At 35.9% G+C, this 20281-nt stretch overlaps 1 protein-coding gene across 2 annotated transcripts in view; it reads right to left on the reverse strand.

The window, feature by feature from the left end:
- Positions 1–20281, reverse strand: part of Fur2 (furin-like protease 2) — a 662008-nt gene that overhangs the window by 18680 nt on the left and 623047 nt on the right. For both annotated transcript variants that reach the window (XM_071593475.1, XM_071593474.1), the window contains exons 3-6: positions 10942–11101; positions 6610–6782; positions 5846–5976; positions 4454–4599 (exon numbers count right to left, since the gene is read on the reverse strand). In XM_071593475.1, the coding sequence (XP_071449576.1) occupies positions 4454–4599; positions 5846–5976; positions 6610–6782; positions 10942–11101 (610 nt within the window). The remainder of the gene's footprint in view (positions 1–4453; positions 4600–5845; positions 5977–6609; positions 6783–10941; positions 11102–20281) is intronic.

Raw genomic sequence — 20281 nt, forward strand, 5'->3', positions numbered from 1 at the left:
GTAAATAGAGGAGCAATGAATAATGGCTGGTATTGTTTTGATATTACATTATTTTACAAATATATTTAAAATATTTTAGTCATTTGAAGCCATTTTACAATTCATTAACAATTTCTATGCAACAATTTCGGAGTGTAAAAATCATTTGCCTTGACCAGGATTCAAACCCAGATCCCTCGATGCTCGGCCAGTGCCTCGGTGCTTTAGCCAGTTAAGCTACCGACACATCCTCTTACACTCTGAGATTTTGGGGGCTTTAAAGGAGCATGGTGTTACATTTTGCACTAAGATATTTTCCGCTCTAAATTTGTTGCATTGTAATGCACATTTAGCTGATGACTCCATTAAAAGTTACTGTCCTGGCATCTCCCGAAGTTTCTTGGAAATTCTATACAATGTCACCATTTTCTCAGTCATACTTCAAAAGGATCCCGGTCAAATCAAATGACTTTTACACTCTGAAATTGTTCCATCGTAATGCGAATTAGCAGATGACTCTGTTAAATGTTACTGATGCAGCATCTCTTGCAGTTTCTTGGAATTTGGTCACACAGTGCTTTGCTTGGTGATGGATACTAAAAGACTGTGATAGAAGGGAGAACATTAGGCAGGAGAGGTCAAGACTGGAAAAGAATAGGCATTTTGGATTGGGTGAAGGCAGGTGGAAAGTATGTGGGAATGAAAAAGTTTATCATAGAGTAGGGGAACAGGATTTGTCTTTTTAGGCAAGGCCGAGAAATGTTACAGCATCCAGTCAGAGTCCATTCAAAACCAACCAAAAACAGTATAATAACATTATTATTAGTATTCTACCACTTAAAGTGAGTTTTGGATGGAATGCAACTAAACAATTATATAACACTACATTTATTTGCCTCTCCTAACAAGACACAACCTAGTGATACAATAAAATAAACCCTTCTTTGATTTCACATACTTCCTTCCTCTCTTCATTCCATCCAGCAGGCCTATACTATTCCTTCCCTTCTTCACATGCCTAATGTTCTACCCTCTATAACAGTCTTCTACATCCCATTGACCATCAAAACGCTCAGCATTCATCTTTCCTGCATCCTTTGAATTTTTCCCACTTCCTCACTTTCCGCACTTCATTTCTTTTCCTTTCTACTCATTTCACCTATTCCATCCTTTCACACACTCATACTTTAAAAGCCTCCAATCTACACCTATCACCATGCACCAATGCATATGTTTCTGTGCCGTAGAAAACAACACTCCTTTTTGAATTTTTAACAAGTCTTCTCTTAATATCCTTACTCAATGGACCTGGCATTATATCCCTCCTCCATGTGAAAGCTTCCCAATGCAAAGCCTAATGCAATTATTTTTATTGTCCCCACTAATTTGATCAATTTGGTCTAAACCACTTCCATGATAGATAAATTCTTTTACCCAGTCAAAATTTTGCTTTCTTATTTTATTGTTTAACTTAACCTGCCTTATTCATGAATACCTCATAACCTTCGTTTTCTTTACATTCATTATCAACCCATAGCACTGACTTTTTCATACACTCAGAAATTCTTGCAGCCCTTGGCTAATTGACTAACTAAAGCTTGATTGCCAACAATCCTAACTGATTTCATGAATTCCCTCTAACTTTCATTCATGTCTCCAATATTTCCATTTCTCTTTAATCATTTACTCTGTAAATTGAAAAGTATGAGTTATAATGGTCCTAACACTGCTCATTCTGACTCCCCTTCCATCGCTTGCACCCATGAATTCTAAGATATGTACAGGGTGAAAAGAAGTCTTCTATCCCTCCACTCTACTTCTATTTTTCTGGGGAAAAAAAATATATATATATATATCTATATATATATATATATATATATATATATATATATATATATATATATATATATATATATATATATATATATATATATATATATATATATATATGTATATATATATATATTTATTCCATCAAATTCACTCTATTAAATACCTTCTTGAAATCTATGAAACAAAAAACACATCCTGATTGTATTCTATGTCCCTCTCTATTAGTGAGTTCATTGCTGAAATGGCATCACATGATCCTCTCCCCTTCCTGAACCCAAACTAATCATCTCCATGAGTAATCATTTGCTCTCCTCTCTAACTTCTTATGAATGATCTTGAGTACCATTTAAGTAGTAAATGATGTCAAACATATTGTTCTATAACCTTCATATATGGCTATATATGAGGGTTATATATATGGCCTGAGAGGGAAATCAAACTTTTTGTTCTGTACTAATACCGATCTCACATAGGCTTTTGGACAGATTCCTTCCTCATAGATGCTTCGAATAAGCCCATATAGACTCTTCATCCCAAATTTCCTTAAAGCTTTTAATAGTTCTACTGGAATGTAATCCATTGCCTTGGTTTTACTTGATTTTCATTTCCTCAAAGTACTTTCTATCTCACCATCAAGTATGCCCGAACCTCAATTATTCTCATTTACCATAAAGATTTTCTACATGTTCCATCCCTCTTTCTTGAATATTCTGGATTAATTAGTATTTTTCCTGACTTAGCTTTGATTATTTGTGCATATTTTCCCTTCTTACATTCCGACAGTGCTTTCACCATCCTTTACAGCATACCCAGTTCACCCTTCTGTTGTAAACTTCCCATGTCCTCACACTGTATCTTCCACCCCACTTCTTTCACCTAATTAGTTTTCTGCCTCAGCTTATTATTCAACTATTAGTACTTTCTTGTACCAAGCTCTGAATTTGCATCATTCCATTTCCTTCCTCATCTATCTTCCTAATTATCTAACCCATGGTTTCCTTGTGCTTTTATTATTCACTATAGTTTTGTGAATAATTTTTGATTCCCTTTTATATTGAGTTCATTTTTTTCCTATCATATTCATCTCCCTGTCCTGAATCATTATTTTTTCTTATGATTTAAATCCACAACCTCTCCTGGGGATCTGTACAAATGAACAATGCTGCTCCCAAATCTGTACCTGACCATGTCACAGTCAGTAGGCAACTAAATAATAATACTAATTTTTTAAGTGATTAGGCACATGTTATCTGGGTAACCCCTATTACACATTATAACACAATTAATCTGTACGTCAATTGGATACATTCAAATGATAAGCAAGAGGTAAGATTATATAACAAGGGAAAACTGAGGGATAAGTGCCATTTACATTCTAGTGTAAGACAGTTTCGGTGTAAAATGAAGTTTACGTATAGGGCAAAAGTATTGATTCTACTCCTTTGAGTGCACTTGAAAAGTAATAAAGTGAGCCAGTTTTGACTTTGTGCTTTACTATCAAAATAATTATTCATTAAGTGCGATAAAAAATATTCACTGATACCTATTGTAGTGGACTTTCATAGGACAAAGGAAGCATTACATTTTTAGGTAATCTTTGTTTGTTCCCAGGAAATAAATTTGAGGATGGCAAGAAAAATAATTACTATAAGAAGACAACATGGAACTCGGATAAAGTATGAATAAGGAAAAAATAATAGTTATATTAATCTATTTTCAAATTGAAAACTAACTTTATAATTATAATACCAAATAAACAAGGAAAACTATAAGACTCCCCAATAATTTTTCATCCTAATCTATAATTCTCCCTTGAATTAATTACCATCTGAAATGATAACTGTGAACCTAAGGGGAGGTGAATAGAGAAGGGTTATAGGTGAAAGCATGAAAGCTTTTTTGAGCTACATAGAATTTTGGAGGGGATGAAATACTGCTTTGAAGGAGATGAAGTTTCCAAATAAATCAGTGGCATAAAAAATGGTAGAATAGAATAGGATGGAAAGAAACAGCTATGCTACAGAATGAGTTTCCCCTGTCATAAAGCATTACATGGACAAGTGGCATATACTAGGTGAGTCATGAATTACATAAATTATAAAGCAGGGAGAAAAATTACTGGAAACAGCTAAAAGCTAATGAATTTTAAATAAATGCTACAAAACAGGCTATTTGGTGAAAAATTTAATGTAATCACCTAAAAAAGAAACTGAAAGAGCATACACTGTGAAAAACTTTGCCAGCATTTTGCAACTTGAGCAATCACTAACCATTACTCATAATGAATTAAACATAACAAAAGCCAATTTATACATCTGCAATAATATACCTAGTGATACAAGCATTAACATAAAAAAAAGATTTTTTCAACACCTCATATTTAAAGAAATCATGGCTGTGCCTATCAAACATACCGAGGCATTTTTACAGCTCATTTTAATGTCAAAGTCAAAATTGGGGGCTATTCTTGTTGCAGAATCTGACATAAATTGGTAATTTTTCAAAACAAAGTATTTCCTTAGAATGAAATTATATTCAAGTAGTAATTGAGTTTTAGTGTTCTGAATTATAATATAACATTCAAATAAACAATTTAATTCAAGTACCTGGGCCCAAGATGCAGAAAATGATCCCTACATACCTGTATGTTCTACAGTGCATATTCTGTCTGGACGAAGCTTTGCATCCATGTCAACAGTTGCAACACTTTTATCATGTCCAGGTGTTCCAGAGCTGTACGTAGTTGCTAAGGTAGAGGAACATTCTTCCAAATACCATGGTTTGTACCTGAAATCAGATGTGACACGTGAATTAAACAATAGGTCCCAAATTCTGGCCACCTTTTTAGAGACATTGCACTGATTATGAATGCATGTACAACAGATTGAACAATAATAAACACATATTTGAAAGCAGATGAGAGGTTTTATCAATGCTAATATTTAATACACGTCATATTAATATCAGCCATAAAAAGCCATCAAGAGAAATTTCATTTATATTTCACTTAGAAAATTAAGATTTTTGCGAACATTTCATGCAATTATTCCCTATTTAACATTAGGTACCTCATGAATGGTTTTAAAAAATTAAAATAATAAAAATATACAAATTTTAGTTTCAAATTAATGTTAGGCATCATAGTAATACTTTTAAAACAATTTGCCTTTCAGTTAAGTTCCTTACTGATTCAATGAACTAAACCAAAAATGGCCAAGGTAGACCTCCGAAACGTGTGCTTTGAGGAAATGAATGGGTGGGAAAAGATATTAAGGAGTGTAGAACACTTAGGAGAAAAAGATAAGGTAAGAATTGTAAAAAAATGCTAAGTTGAGAAGTACAATAGAACACAACATGAATCATATCCAAAGATTTTCCAGAGCACTATTTGTTCTCACCATCTTAACCAAAATGTTTGAATTTTTCTCATCACAGTCTTGATTCACGGATCACACTTATGTGAAGAGATGAGAAGCTATATCCTTTGGGAAATTCACAATGTTCACTTTGCAGGAAAATATTTCTATTGCATGATATATTTCATATATTACTCTTAAGATACTATTTATGCATTCCATAAATATTTATAATTTAAGGAATAAATAAAGGCTTAACATTTATTCTTATGAATTTTATTTTACCATTGACTTCATTTATGTTAGATTTGAATTTTCTTAGAAGTAAATTAAGAGTGCTAATTAAAGGTTATGTGCATCAATAGCAGTGATAAAAGAAACTGTATGATTCTTAGTTTGTCTTAGACAAATGATACCTGTTTTTTCTACAAAAGAACTATTTTCCTTAAAATGAATGGAATGAATCATGGATAGTAAGAAAATGTTTTGGTTTCTTCACTACATTCAAACACTTATACCAGCTGAGAAAGTCTGGATTATTATAATATGTACATAGATATTAAGTAATAGAATTAACTAAGAACAATTTTACTCCTTATTGCAATGGTTATAATAATTAATGAGAAATATGCTTATTTATAGCATGAAAATGAAAAAACAATGATGATATCACTCACCCTCCTTGTGTTGCACTTGAGATGGATAAAGTGAAGATTGAGTTGGTGTAGCCATCACAGTTGCATGAATCCGTATGCCTTCCTCCATTCCCAGATGCCCAAACAAAAATGGAACCCTTTCCTTTTCGACCCTGGTTACAAAAATACAAGTAAAATAGGCATAAGGCAAGAAATTAATATTAAATGGTAATAAGGAGTTTGCAGACTGTGAGTAAGGTAAGTTATTTCGTTGGCATTAATCCAAAAACAGCCTTTTTTGCATTTGCATAAGATATTTTAACATTAAAATAACAACAGAGGCAATTACTTACACCCTAGACCTAGGGCGGAAGAAAACTCACCTAGTTGGGAATCTAGATTGGTAAGCAGAGAAGTTACCCAGGCACTATTGGGGCAGCCAATTGTTCTAGCATAAAAGCTACTCATTAAAATATTTTCTTAATTGAATGTAAAATAACATTTGCAATTCTCATGTAAGTTTAAAAATTTCTTTCTGTTTGATTCAGGAAGTCATTTTTGAGAAAATATGATACTTAAATTTGCTATTATCTACTAATATTCCTAGGTTTTCATGAAAACAAGATATGGTTTTTGGAATATGAAATAATTCCAAAAGAATCTGAAAATATGAGTGCACAGTGAAAGTTTTTTTTTTGAAACCATTTACACTGAGAACTGTCAGCTATAAAATGAATTTCATTTTTCCCATGAGATTATTGGGTGCATTGTAACAGACAAAAAACTGCTTGGACTTGGTTACTCACACTCGTAACACCATAGATGAAGGCACGGCGTGCTAGTGGTCCAGGGCCATCAACTGTTTTCCCATCATCCTCTGGGCCCCACGAAGCACTGTAGATGTCAATGTGCTCAGGGTTGAGACCAAGTGCTCTAGCTTCAACAGCATCATTCACTGTACCATCAAGCATTCGAACACCTATGAAAAATGTAAATGGTTAGAATTAATTCTCTCAGTTCTTGAGCTTGGATGAAAAAATATTTATTTTGGACTATAATTTTAAACTTTAGGTGGTCAATAAATTACATCTTTACAGCCATTTGGAATTCAAATTCAGCATAACACAAAATATCATGATCTTGATTGCTTATCATGACTAATATATTTAGGGTAACAGCATATGAAGTCACAATATTATCTATTTAGTGGTTGAACTTTTATGAGGAATAGCAGTTGTTCTTATGCATCGAAGAATTGTATGCAGGTTAATTTACAAAGGAGCCAAAGCTATTCCTGGGAATAGTTGGTAAAAAATCATATGAAAGTCAAGTGCTCTATTCATCTAATCAAGTATGTACATGGCAGAATTATTAAAAAATTAAAATATTCTAATTTACAACCAGTTTACATAGTTCAGAATTTGATGAATAAATTTTCATTGCAGGAATAATTTTTTCCAGCATAATAAACTGAATGTTCAAAAATGATTCCAGAGAGAAAATTTGAAAGAACTATTTAATGAAAGAGTGATGATTCTCATGGTAATTTATGTTTATGAGGTTTTCTAAATGTGAATGAATTGAAGAAATTTTAGAAGTAAGGACGGCCCAACTTTTGTGTTCTTGCAAACATGACATTTCACTGCCTCTTTTTCATTTCCCACCCCTTCTGCCCTTAATCAGTTCTCCCTTTCATCTCTGTCAGAGCTGCTCTAGAAATTAGTCAAGTGTGAGTTAACTCCAGAATATCCTGAATAAGAATTTTCTCTTTCATTTAAGCAAGAAATCACAGTTGAAATTTGCCCCAATAAATATATTTTGTTCTTTCCCTCACTAAAAGCTTTCAAATGTCAATGTCAAACAGAACTTATTTCACAATGTTGCCAAGTAGAATTACTAATTTTAATGACATTCCACCAATTTCTTAAAACCAGAATAATAATTATTTCTCATAAAATGAAACACAATGACCCTAAAGACATTTCTGTTATTTGTAAAGTTTTCAACTTTGAAACATGGTTTAACATACTATGCTTGGCAAATTAATCAAAGAGATCTCCAAAGCTATTAGTACTCGTTATTAATTGTTCATAATAATTCATAATAGTGGTAGAAATGTCATGCCCCTAGCAAAAGCAAAAAAGTAATGCATACACAAATATGTTTCAATTATTAGCACTGAAAAAAAAAAAATATATATATATATATATATATATACAGGTATATATATATGTATATATATATACAGGTATATATATATATATATATATATATATATATATATATATATATATATATATGTATAACAAAAGGATAGAGAGTAGGGCAAATGATTACTTAGGGGATGATTAATCGAGAGGAATATAGAACACAACCAGGAGGTATTTGCCTGTTTCGTAGATTTCGAAAAAGCGTTTGATAGAGTGAATTGGGAAAAACTAATGAGTATATTGCAGAAAATAGGAATAGATTGGAGGGAAAGGAGGCTAATCCGCAACCTGTACATGTCTCAGACTGCTCAGGTGCGAGTGGGGAACGGGGAGTCCGGTTGGGCATTGTTAGGAAGAGGTGTAAGGCAGGGTTGCCCATCATCACCGTTGCTGTTCAACCTGTATGCAGAGGAAATGATCAAAGAGGAATGGGAAGAACTAGAGGTAGGAATGAAGGTGGGCGGGGAATTCGTAAAATCAGGTTTGCTAATGACCAAGCTTTAGTTTGTCAGTCAGCCAAGGGGCTGCAAGCATTGCTTAGTGAATTGGAAATTCAGTGCGACAGGTATGGGATGAGAATCAATATTAATAAAACAAAGGTTATGCGATTTTCTAGAAAGAAAAAGGCTAAGCTTAATATTAAAATAGGAGGGCAAAAACCAGAGCAGGTAGAACAGTTTACGTATCTCGGTAGTGTTTTGGACCAACACGGTCAAAGTAGAAAGGACGTAAGGAGAAGAATTGCGCTAGGCAAAGAGGCTTTCACAAGGAGAGAGTTGATGATGGGGAAGTTGAGTAAGAATGTTAAGAAAAGACTCGTAAAAGACTTTTATATACATGTAATTGCCACTTTGTTATACTTGTGAAAATGCATGCCATGATGAGTAAAACAAGGATTTTAGGCTAGAATAGCTTTGCTTTACTGGCGTTTCGACACATGAAATAGGGGAAAAAACATGGTCACAACGTGTACATTGCATGTAAACTCATCATAGATTAACTTAAAGGGGAACTTTAAAAAATGGAAGCAATATAATGTGATTTTATTTATTACCGTCATTTAAATCTCAACCGTCCATTAGATTGGAAACAGAAGCAGGAAATTATGCGAATAACCTAAACTACGATAAAATTCTATGTCGTTATGAACTATTGAGATAATAATCAGCGCCGAGATGAAAAAAACGTATAATTTTGATTACTCGTGTCCTTAAATCAGTCGGATTGGTCGGATACCAACTAAGTGGATTAATAAAATTTACTAATCTTTCCAGGGCACACACTGCAAAAACGTTGGCTTTATTATCTGCAGAACCCGAGAGCAAATTCAGCGATGATTGACCACAGCTTGGCAATAGTTCAAACTCATTCCAGAGTGAGACTTCGGGATTATCCTCCGATTTTATTTTGATCGACCCGGCGAACGGAGCTACCCGGACACGGGCTTCTACGGTTCCGCGCGCAGGAAAGAATATCGTCCTCGAGGATCAAAATCTCGGCCATTTATGACCGCCCGGATTTTGCACATCGCCTCGTCCTGGGAGGGGGAGTCCAGTGACTTCCATCGGAATGCATTGTTGAGCGGGGCCACAGCACAAATCCATACTTGTAGCTCGTCACGGGAGCCTGTGCTTGGGATCACTAGGGGGAGGGGCGAGGGATCAAGAGTGAAGCAGGGAGAGTAGCGAAGAATCTGAATTCCGGAGATGTGAAAGAGATCGAAGGAGAAACGGGCAAACGGAAATAAAATGAGTTCCACCAGACGTCCTTTTCTACATGGCACATATTTTGCAGAGTAAAATGCAAAAAAATACATGGAATACGGCTTCAGAACTGTCAATAAAAGTCAAGTAAAAGATGCTACTGAAAAGATTAATTGTAATTTCTATAATCGGAAGCAAAGAAATATGAAATTAATTTGTAAACGCAGTGAGGGAAGTGTAATAATGGATATATTAGCGATCAGAAGGGCAGGCGTCTGGAAGCCATATTTAATAATGGTTTTATACTACTGGATAATGCTTAAAGGATTTTATTTCTCTGTAAATGGAAGTAACCAATAATATCCAAAACAGAATTTTATACTTCACGTGTTTACCCAGATCACGACAAAAGAACGAGGAAAAATTGTGACCATGCTTGAAAAATGAAAAAGGTAAATGGCGGGTTGGCCAAAATGCTACGCCATTATACGATGGATATAAGTTGACAATTTTTTTAGATTATAGGGCAAAGAAATTCATTTCTCTTTTACAGTCAAGTACCAATTTTACTGGGCTACCTTTAGAGTAGGCGAAAAAAAATGCAACCATTCTAATGTGCAATGGATGTTAATATCTGGAAGAAGAAATTGAAGGCAAGCGAGAACGTGGCTTAAGTAAAGTAAATAATATCAATTACGCACACAAAAAAAGATAAATTTGCCCCCTTTTCGCTCAAATAATGAAATAGTAGCCATTGCGGTGGCTGTAAACATGCCCAATGCATCTTATTAATCGGGTGAGTAAGCATACCGTTTTTCTAAAAAAACGTAAATACCAACGCTAAATATTCCATACTAGGAGTATGCACCGCACTATTTAGCGTAAACAAATTTTATTTTAACTTTAAAGATAAAATTTTAACCTTATATAAATAAAATATATATCTTGACCCTTAAATGAAATTTTTATCTTTTATATTTTAACGAAAACTATTTACCTTTCAATGAAAATGTTAACTTACATCTCTTTTGAGTTGAATGAAACAAAGGACCCTTCCGAGTACACGACAAATGCTGAATGCGAAAGGACCGACAATGGAGGCGGAGAGGGTGAACAGGACGGACTAGAAAGGCCGCTTATTATCCAAAGCGAAGGAGATGTGGACGTGGTGGAGGCAGAATGGGCCGGCGGGGGTTCATGAAAGGGGGAGTGTTTTTAGTCCTACCTCCGATGGAGGCGTTGTAAGCAACGCCAATCCCACAGTAGTCGTTGTACGCCACTCCGGCCACCTCTCCTGCACACCTCGTCCCGTGCTTGTTATCTCCGTTGTCCCTGGGCATGGGGTCATCGTCGTTATCATTGATGTCCGTACTGGCCAGGTGATCCTAGAGAAGAGAGAAAAAGAGGGGTGGATTTTTAGATTGTCCACTTTCCTTGTTTTCACTCATATATTTTTAAAGATCCAACCTCAATATTCTTTTTCTTCGACAATTTTCGACGCGAATTAAGGAAATTCACAGTTCCTGATGCGTTTCAAATCGTTTGCCGCATTAAAAACAACCGTTCCCAATGGTGCTCTGATTTTTCTATCGCCATCCTTACTAACTTGGCACACTTCAATTTGCATTTCTACTACTTAGAATGTAGAAAATGAAAAAAATTCTCTCTCGAAATGCAGTCGAAATTTAGAGTAAATAACAAATATATTAAAAGAATGAAGAAGTCATGCTTCTTGTTAGCGGAAAAGCCGATCACATACTTCATTTATGACTTGAAATAATGCCATCGAAACATATTAATGGTCGGAAATATTGTTCACCGAGGTGAAAAAGTAGCGATTACAGTAAAGGGAAGAAGATTATTTGCAGCACTGATAAGAAATCCGCACGAACAATTTAAATAAATAAATATGGAGGAATATAAAACACTACATCGCCCAAGTCCTTGCTAAAGGCGATCTTTCTCCGTCTAATCTTCTCCCATGGTGAAGACGCCTCCAAGGTATGCAATTACCTAAGCGATCTAGATGCGCGGGTAATCTACGCTTCAGGATGTGACGCGAAATTAGCTATCCACCATACCTTGCGGTTTGGAACTCATCCCAGCGTTATTCGAAATTAAAGCTAAGTAAAAGAGGATATAACATAACCGTGCCACTGAAACGTCACTTTAATAACTACTTCAATTTAAATAAAAAAAATATTTTAAAATCAGCTGCATAACCCCGAAACCATTTTTTGATTGATCGCGTCAATTTCAACATAACTAAATATATTATCCTCTTTCGACTCGTCAATTCAATGCCGTTTATTATCGGGTTTCATGTGTCACTTTCGGGAGGGATTAATACCAAATATTTGAAGTTTGGATAATGAAAAACAACATTTAGCTTACCATATAACAGGGAGCACGTGGATCGGAGGGATTTTTATATCTTGAAATATCGACATATCGGGGAAAAAAATTAACGTCACGAGGTCCAATAATACGTTTTTATAATTTTTGGGGTAGAGAGAGAGAGAGGGGGAGGAGCAAATATTTTGAAGATTTGAAGATTACCTGCGTGGCATCTCCCTATATGGAATTTTAAATTAACCAATTTATGCCGCTAAATGAGTGTCGATAAAATTCCTCTTTCGCATCCTCGTATGAATTATAATTTGGTACCAATTTTAGAGAGCATACAGTATTATCTCTGCATCGCTGAAAATTTGTCACATGTTTTCCAACCTCAATAATTATCTCCCTACACTCTCTGCTAATGATGTATGCCATTACGCTGTATTAAAAATGGCCACGGGAGGATCTTACCTCATATTTATGCAGGTGTTCCTTTTAACTATTATTATCCATATTGACCAAATTTGTGCGAAAAATCGAAGCATGAGTGCTAAAAATGTACTTTAATTAATTTTATGTTTAACACGCATGTACTATGGACTATGAAAAAGAAAATTGACTTTGTTTGGATTGAAAAAAATTATATTTTAGTAGATAGATAATAGGGAATACCCATTATCTCTCTACTAAGCTCAAACCTTTTTTGATTTTACATCAACAAATTTGATAGAATAAATTTGATAAAATAAATGGAGTAATAACCATTATCTATCTTTTAATTTTTATTCAGAAATATTAAACAGAAACTATTTCTTGAGAGAAAAATAAATGCCATTAGGATACATAACAACGAAAGGTCATACAGGTATAATCCACATGCATTCATCGTTCTTAGCAATAATAATTATCACGACATAAAATAAATATTGTGTAATGCAAACTTTTTAAATTTTTGTGAACTCATAAAGCATGTGTTAACCAAATCCTTTTAGAGAAGGAACCACGAATGGGAAGTAAAAATAAGAAAGATAACCACAGACAATATATAAAAAAGTCAATTACGATGAAAAATGGGCAAACGTGTTACGTATATAAAGATTTTAACGAAGGAATGTTGCCTTGATGACATTTTAATTGAATTGAATATTCATATGAGATGAGAGATTACTGAGAAAACAAAATAGAGAATCATCACTGCTATACTTTTAAAACAAAACTCGATTGGTTACTTATGATTAAGATGGTAATTAATCATATTCAATACCCAGGATAGTATACATTGATGTATATTTCGTTTCTAAAAGTTATTTTTTGTATGCTAGCGGAAAAAAAAATCATCAACCTAAAAGTTCCTAATGTAAATATTCCTGGACATTTATAATGGAATTACACCTATGGCATCTTTATAACCATTGCTATACTATTTACTGACCCCTTTTAATCTTTTCCTACCTTCTTCCTCCTAAGTACTTGCGTTCGCACTACTCTTCATCTCCGCTTACATCATATCGATTCCGTTCGCGCCAATAATCACTGCCTTCTCCCCTTGCTACCCACTTGCATCCGTAGCAAACCTGAACGACCACGGTCCCCCTCACGACGACAGATATCTCCACGCCGGAATGTTTGCTCTCCATAGAAGCGCACACATATCCCACCAACCGGCCACTCACTCTTTTTTCAAGGGCTTTGAGCCGCCAGGTCACTCTCCTCGAGATGCCAAAAGGAGGAGAGAAAACTCTTCAAAATATCATTTCTCCCGAAAGTTTTTTCTATCTCCCACAGGAGCGCTGGTCACGGAGGGAAGGGAGAGAGAGAGAGAGAGTTTCAGAGTACTTTTCTCGGCGTAATGTAACTTTTCACCGTTGACGTTCAAGGGTCACGGCTTAGTTTTGGCCAGGCGAACATTGGAGATTCCGAAAACAAGTTCAAGAATTCAATACAGAGGGACTAATAACTCCGCAGTTTGCTACCCAATCAAGTACTCAATCAATATATGGAATTTTGGCTGTAAAAAAGATAAAGAGCACACAGAAAGAAATGTGTACCTTTGCTAGACCGTAGTGAATTTGATAGAAAGGAAAATAAATTGAACCACGCCGGATTCAGTAGGAGAAGAGAGAGTTATACGAGGGTGGTCTGAAAAGTTTCCGACTCCAGGAAAATTTCAGAAAAAATGTCTTGTATCTTTGTTAGGTCGGAAACTTTTCAGACCAACCTCGTAGTTGAAATGCGAAGGCGGTAGAAGAAACAAAGACACGTACAAGCGTGCATTTTTTCAAGTCCACAGTAGATGAATTTGTTTTAAGAACTTGAATTAAGGTGATAAGAAACAGGGTAAATGTAGTAACTCCCTTTCTACAGCAAGAAATAACAATTTTAGGGGAAATAATTCGGATTAATCCGTTCCACAGAGGCTACAACGTCGTACAAGCATATTACTACCGAATATTGTTGGTTCAAATAACTGCAACGGTGAATCTTTTATGGCATTATTTACTACTAAAATACCTTAGTACTAATGTAATGTAACTTTTCACTTTTAGTTTCACAGATTAATAATTGCCTCATGATAAACGTAGAGTATCAACGGCCTTTGAGCTTTAACGTTCAGAGAAGGATAATGAGAGGGGTCCTCCGTGCTTCAAGTAACAATGCCGACAAGGCATGGGTAATGGGGCGATAGAAACAATAGTGAGGTCTTTTATAAAACATTATAAAAAATGACTATATTTCAAAACATAAAATATCCAATCTTGAATTACCTACACCTCAAATTAATTTTTTTATGACATTCATTCCTATTTGAAAGGATGCTGTTCATTATTCTCGCAATTTATGATATGTGCGCATAAAATAAATGGTTAATGACAAGTATAATAACTTGCGTTAAACAGTGAACGCATCAGTAATTAGATTAAATAAGTGAGATTTACAGGCGCTAACATTTTACCAACTGTCCAAAAACAAGGAATTTATTTAAAAAAAAGAGAATATCTATTCCTGACATAAATAACGGGTTTCTCTCTTCCTCTACTGTTCATCATATAAATTGTGACGTTTTCCATTATCTTATCAACGTGAATTAACCCAACCCAGGGGTATATAGAGCATTTAATAAAGGGATAACTAGCAGATTTGTGCTGAGTGTATGTGCGTAGTGTATTTTCTACAAGGGTCATACAATGAATTGTGTTAGGTGGCGTGAGCGATTAAGTTTAGTGATAAAAAATTGCAAATGCTAATTTAGTCTCAGGCACTCAAATAGTTTATACCCTGATGCGTAAAAAAAAGCCCAGATATAAACTAAAAGGGTTAAATAATAAACCAACCATCTTGATTTTAAAGCATTATGTTAAATATCTTATTCAGGATTAAAAACAGCCAAAATTGACCTGTGATAGCACTAATTTAAGTGAAAATGAAAACTATAGGAAACACTACCATGAGAAGATTTTTAAAAAATCAAATAAATGTTGAAATTACGAAAGCGTCTTCTCTTTCCTTTTAGTGAGGGTCAAAAGTTATGTATAATTTTAAAAGACCATACACATCAAAGTAAAAGAGCGTGGAATCACAAGATTGGAGTGTATAAAGACTAAATCTAAAAGTGAAGAAATGACCAGGTAAAAACCTGATGTGATGCACTGCCATTTGACCCGAATTCAGTCATGATATATACTAGAAAGCAGACAACGTGAGTTCTTAGCGCAAGTTTGGAAACGAATTGGACAGAAAGGAAGAAAAAAGACTAAGTGTATGAGTTAGTGAGGAGGAAGAGGTTTTTTGGTGAATCAATGCTAAAAGAAAATGGAAAAGGACTAAATGCCTGTTGTCGAAAAAGATGAGGCAAAAGAAATCGGTACGTATATTAATGGCAGAGAACTTTTCATGGTATTTTATGACAATTGTCATAAGATGATAGTAAAAATGATCAGGCTAGTGATATCACAAGTCTTGAATGTTCTAACCCTAAAGTAAATTTAGTTAAAAGGAAAATAGCAACTCAGGGGCAGATCTAGGATTTCCAACCGGGGGAGTTGATGGTATATGCGTATGTTCGTGGGTACAAAACAACATAAACGCTATTTCTTTCTTGGTAAAGTTTGTTGCCAGTAAGTGAGCTTGTGAAGTTATTATTAAATTCTCTTCCAGAAGTGGAGATTACTAATGTAAGTCTACCATTTTCGGTGGGTTTTGGATGAACATAAATTTAACGCTCCTAAATTTCTTAACCTCACCTGAAAAGATATACCCTGTCACCCAAAACTACATTAAACTTTCCTTCAATTTCACATACTTTCCACCTTCCTTCATTACGCCTATACTTATCTTCCACACGCCTATGCTTATCCTCCCCCTAACTCGCTTTCCCAATATTCCCACCTCTGAAACATTCCATCCCCAATAAAAATTCTTCGCATCTACCTTCCCTGCCTTCACGGTAATGATCGTTTTCAATGAATTGAACCTTCTTAACATAAAATTATCACTGCTTAAATTTCATGCTGTATTATATAGTGGTGCATCTGACAACACTCCCTGTAATTGGCTGTCATAATTTATATCTCCAAAGGTTACGCAGGGAATATTTACAATTAATGCATACGGCTTAATTTTATACTACTCACGATCAACAATAGTTACCCCACTAAAACTTCAAGGTAAGTGACTGCCCAATAAAGAGTTTCCATAAACTTTTTTATCGGCATAATTTCTAGCCTGAAACTTTTAATTCAATATTACATTGTTAGCTTAACGTGTAATTTAACGTCGTGTAAGTTCCAATGACTTGACTACTACTACGTCAGCCATTGTAATTTTAAGCATGTTAATTTCACCTTCACCTACTTCTGAAGATGCAAAACGCTTTCCACGAAGGTGTTTCTTCACATTGGAGTAGAGAAAAATGGGCTATGTCTGAACTGCAGGGAGAATGTTGAACACAACATTGATTTTCGTGAGGTAATTGAGATTTCACTTTGAGTTCCAACCTAACCGCACATACACGTGTCTTGCACATTGTTTCCGCCACCAAATTTTGTTTGAAGCCAATGAAAATTGCAATATTACTAATAGTGGCTTTAACTTTATTCTACGATATCCTTTTACGATAGCAGCGGCATTGTTCACTTTCGCAATACCTCATGAAATTTACTACTCCTACTACTCTCTTTGAACATGTAAAATTATTTTCTAGCAGCTGTACAGGAAATAGCATGCTTCCATAGACCTCCTGTAACGTGAAATACGCATAAACAGACGATTATTTTTGGTGAAAGCATAATGTCAATGCAGCATCGCCTGTTACCTCCATCGTTGCCATAAGCGAACTGGTTATGTGTTAACGTAAAGCGACTACAGCAGACGCAACACTAAAGTCAAATTAACGAAACGTATACCAATTATACATTACGCATTATCCTATCAATATAACAAAAAGTTATATTTTAACAAAAATATATTATGTGAATAAAACTGTATGATCACTCTTTACTGAATAACGCCCATGATGTTTTACGGTGCTTGGATGCCATTCTAGATGTGCATGGAATCCGGTTATGTGAATTACCCACCCTCTCTCTGATATCAGTCCTCTAGGACACCAGGAAGATGTAACCGCTTCTCGCTTCCTCATGAAAAGAAACCACCCTTATCCAACTTTCACGTCTATGCCAAACCTTCGGTGCCTTTGAGTACCCATGAGACACATAAGAGGCCATTTAAAAGAGTTCCATGACTATGAATGAACTTACCCGCAGTTTTTTTTCATGCTAGTGATTTTTTAAGGGCTAAATATATTTTCAGATGATCCACTCATTCTAAACCAACTGTATGCACTAATTTATCCTTCGTTGCCGGCAGTGTCAGAATCAGTGCAAGCTTCCCGCGGCTATTATTTTCAATTTTCCTCGGCAATAAATGCAGATTCCGGAGTTATGCCCGTAATCCGCGAAAGGAGTGGAGTCATTCGGGCCCGAATAGCCGGCCCTCCGTCCACGACTATCGGTGGCCGAATGGGAGCAGAAAATTTGTTTGACGTTTATTCGCCCGGACGGGGACGACAAAGTGTGAGCGGGGGGTGGGAGGGAGAGGTAGGGGAGCGAGGACGAGAGGGGATAGATATAACAAGCGAGATGCTCGTGGCGTGAGCGAGGCTCGTCACCGCAGCAAGGGCGCTCGCCAAAGCGATTTCCGGAAAAATATATCCATCACGACCGAACGGAAACAAATGCGATATGATTTCCGTGGGAACATAAACGCTGGTTTTCAATTTTGCCCGGTGGAACACTGAATTTGAAGGGGATTGGAGCTTGGTGGGGATGAGGGGACGGCGGGAGACACGTCGGAGTTGTCAAACCGCAACTTGCACTCTTCCCTTCTTCCCGCCATCTCTCCCTCTCTGTCCCGGCAACCAAAACACACACGCGGGAACACACCGGACCCTAATTTTGGGGCACCAAATGGTGGCCGGTCGCTGCAGGAACCGTGTCCAGGACCTGGAGTCACTGCTGGTGTAAATGCGGCCACGGGTGTATTACGGGGGACTCCTTCTGGTCTGGCAGTCACAACATCCCTGAATTTCGAGCCATCAGGGAGCAAAAAAGATCGCGACAGAAACTTCAGGATTCGGGGCTTGTGTTGCATACATGGATGGGACGAGGAAAGGTTTCACGGTGATGGAGGAGATTTAATAGTTTTAGAAATGGAATATTTTTAAGGGACTACATCTGCTAACATAGTACACAGCAGTATATACAAGAATTCCTTTCCAAGAATTAATAGTTTTACTAAAAATAAATCTCCTCCAGTAATCACATTTTTTATCGAGGGTTTCAATTATATTTTCTATTAAATGTTTAAAGCTTTAAATCAACTATGCATGATAATATGTAATACTTCAACCAGTTTTCAAAATATTTTACGAAATCATACATAATCGACAATATTCATCAAATGACCTTAAGACTCTGCTCAATCACCCGAAAAAATTAGGAATAAACTTTTGCAACTGGAACATGGAAGTTTGGAAAGCACATAGGATATGGTTGAGGGAGAGCGTACGATCTTAAGACATTTTAAGTGCATGTTTTATATAGGAGATACTACAAGTCTTACCGAGAAATAAATTCTATAGAACCCATAAAGTTACCTAAGACAGGCAAAAACTCATCGTTTCTAAAGATATAGTTTGTAATGAACGTGAAAGGTTAGACACAGACGTTCCTGGAGACGCATATGATCCCGAAAGCCGTTCATACATTACTCAGGTGACTTGCTCCAGAAATTTATATAGCCTATTAATCGCAATGTTTTGTATCTTAAAATTGTTTTAAGTCGTTTCAAAAAATGGATATACCTTAAAATTTAAGAGCGCTGATACCCGAAATACGGATAAAAATTTTCATTTTTACTATTTAACAAACCTTAACTTGTGAGTTTCTATCTGATAACGAGCCGTCAAGGCTCCGATATTTTCATTAACTTCAATGGAACCTTTCGCCAGCAATCACCAAAACTGATGAAATAGAAAATGCCAATATTTATTTCAAGACATTACGGTAAAATGCGTACGCAAGAAAATTTGAATCCGCATTTCACGGGAGGAAAATAGAGAAAATGATGGTGTAAGTATAAAAATAAACCGCAGTCATTTCCACAACAAATTTTATCATGACCGGAAACTAATACTGAAAACTTAAAAGAAATTGGATTGATACATAGACGCGGATAGCTAAAAATGAAAGAATAGCTGAGTAGTAACCAATTATTAACAAAAAAAAAGAATAATTCACACTCATTTAGACCTTCCCGAAATGAAAAACGTTTGTCGCAAAATAAAGAGGTAGAAAAAGGAACCAGGATGGAAGATACGAGAATATTCTCTTCCCGAGCTGGGAGGGGGTGAAAAAAACTAAGCCATGAGAGTCGAAAGAAAGCACTTCAAAAGTATCCGGTCGAAAAATAAAAACCCGCGGACAAATTGTAGCCCTCCGTGGGAAATCATGCAGAGTTACAAAGCGACGATTGAGAGCGGCCCTTGGGGACCCGACGACGGCGAAACGTTGCACAGTGATTCCGGGGGACCGTCGAGGGACGGGAGTTTGTCGACTGGCGTGGGATGAGCGAGAGATCGACTGGTAGGAGTGAAGGCGGAAGGGTGGGCGAGAGTGGAGAGGAGATGCCGTCCGTGTGGACTGCGAGGGTGCGGCAGTTGATGGGGA

The sequence above is a fragment of the Hetaerina americana genome, unplaced genomic scaffold (genome assembly GCF_022747635.1).
Source record: "Hetaerina americana unplaced genomic scaffold, ioHetAmer1.1.p SCAF_6, whole genome shotgun sequence".
NCBI classification, from domain to species: domain Eukaryota; kingdom Metazoa; phylum Arthropoda; class Insecta; order Odonata; family Calopterygidae; genus Hetaerina; species Hetaerina americana.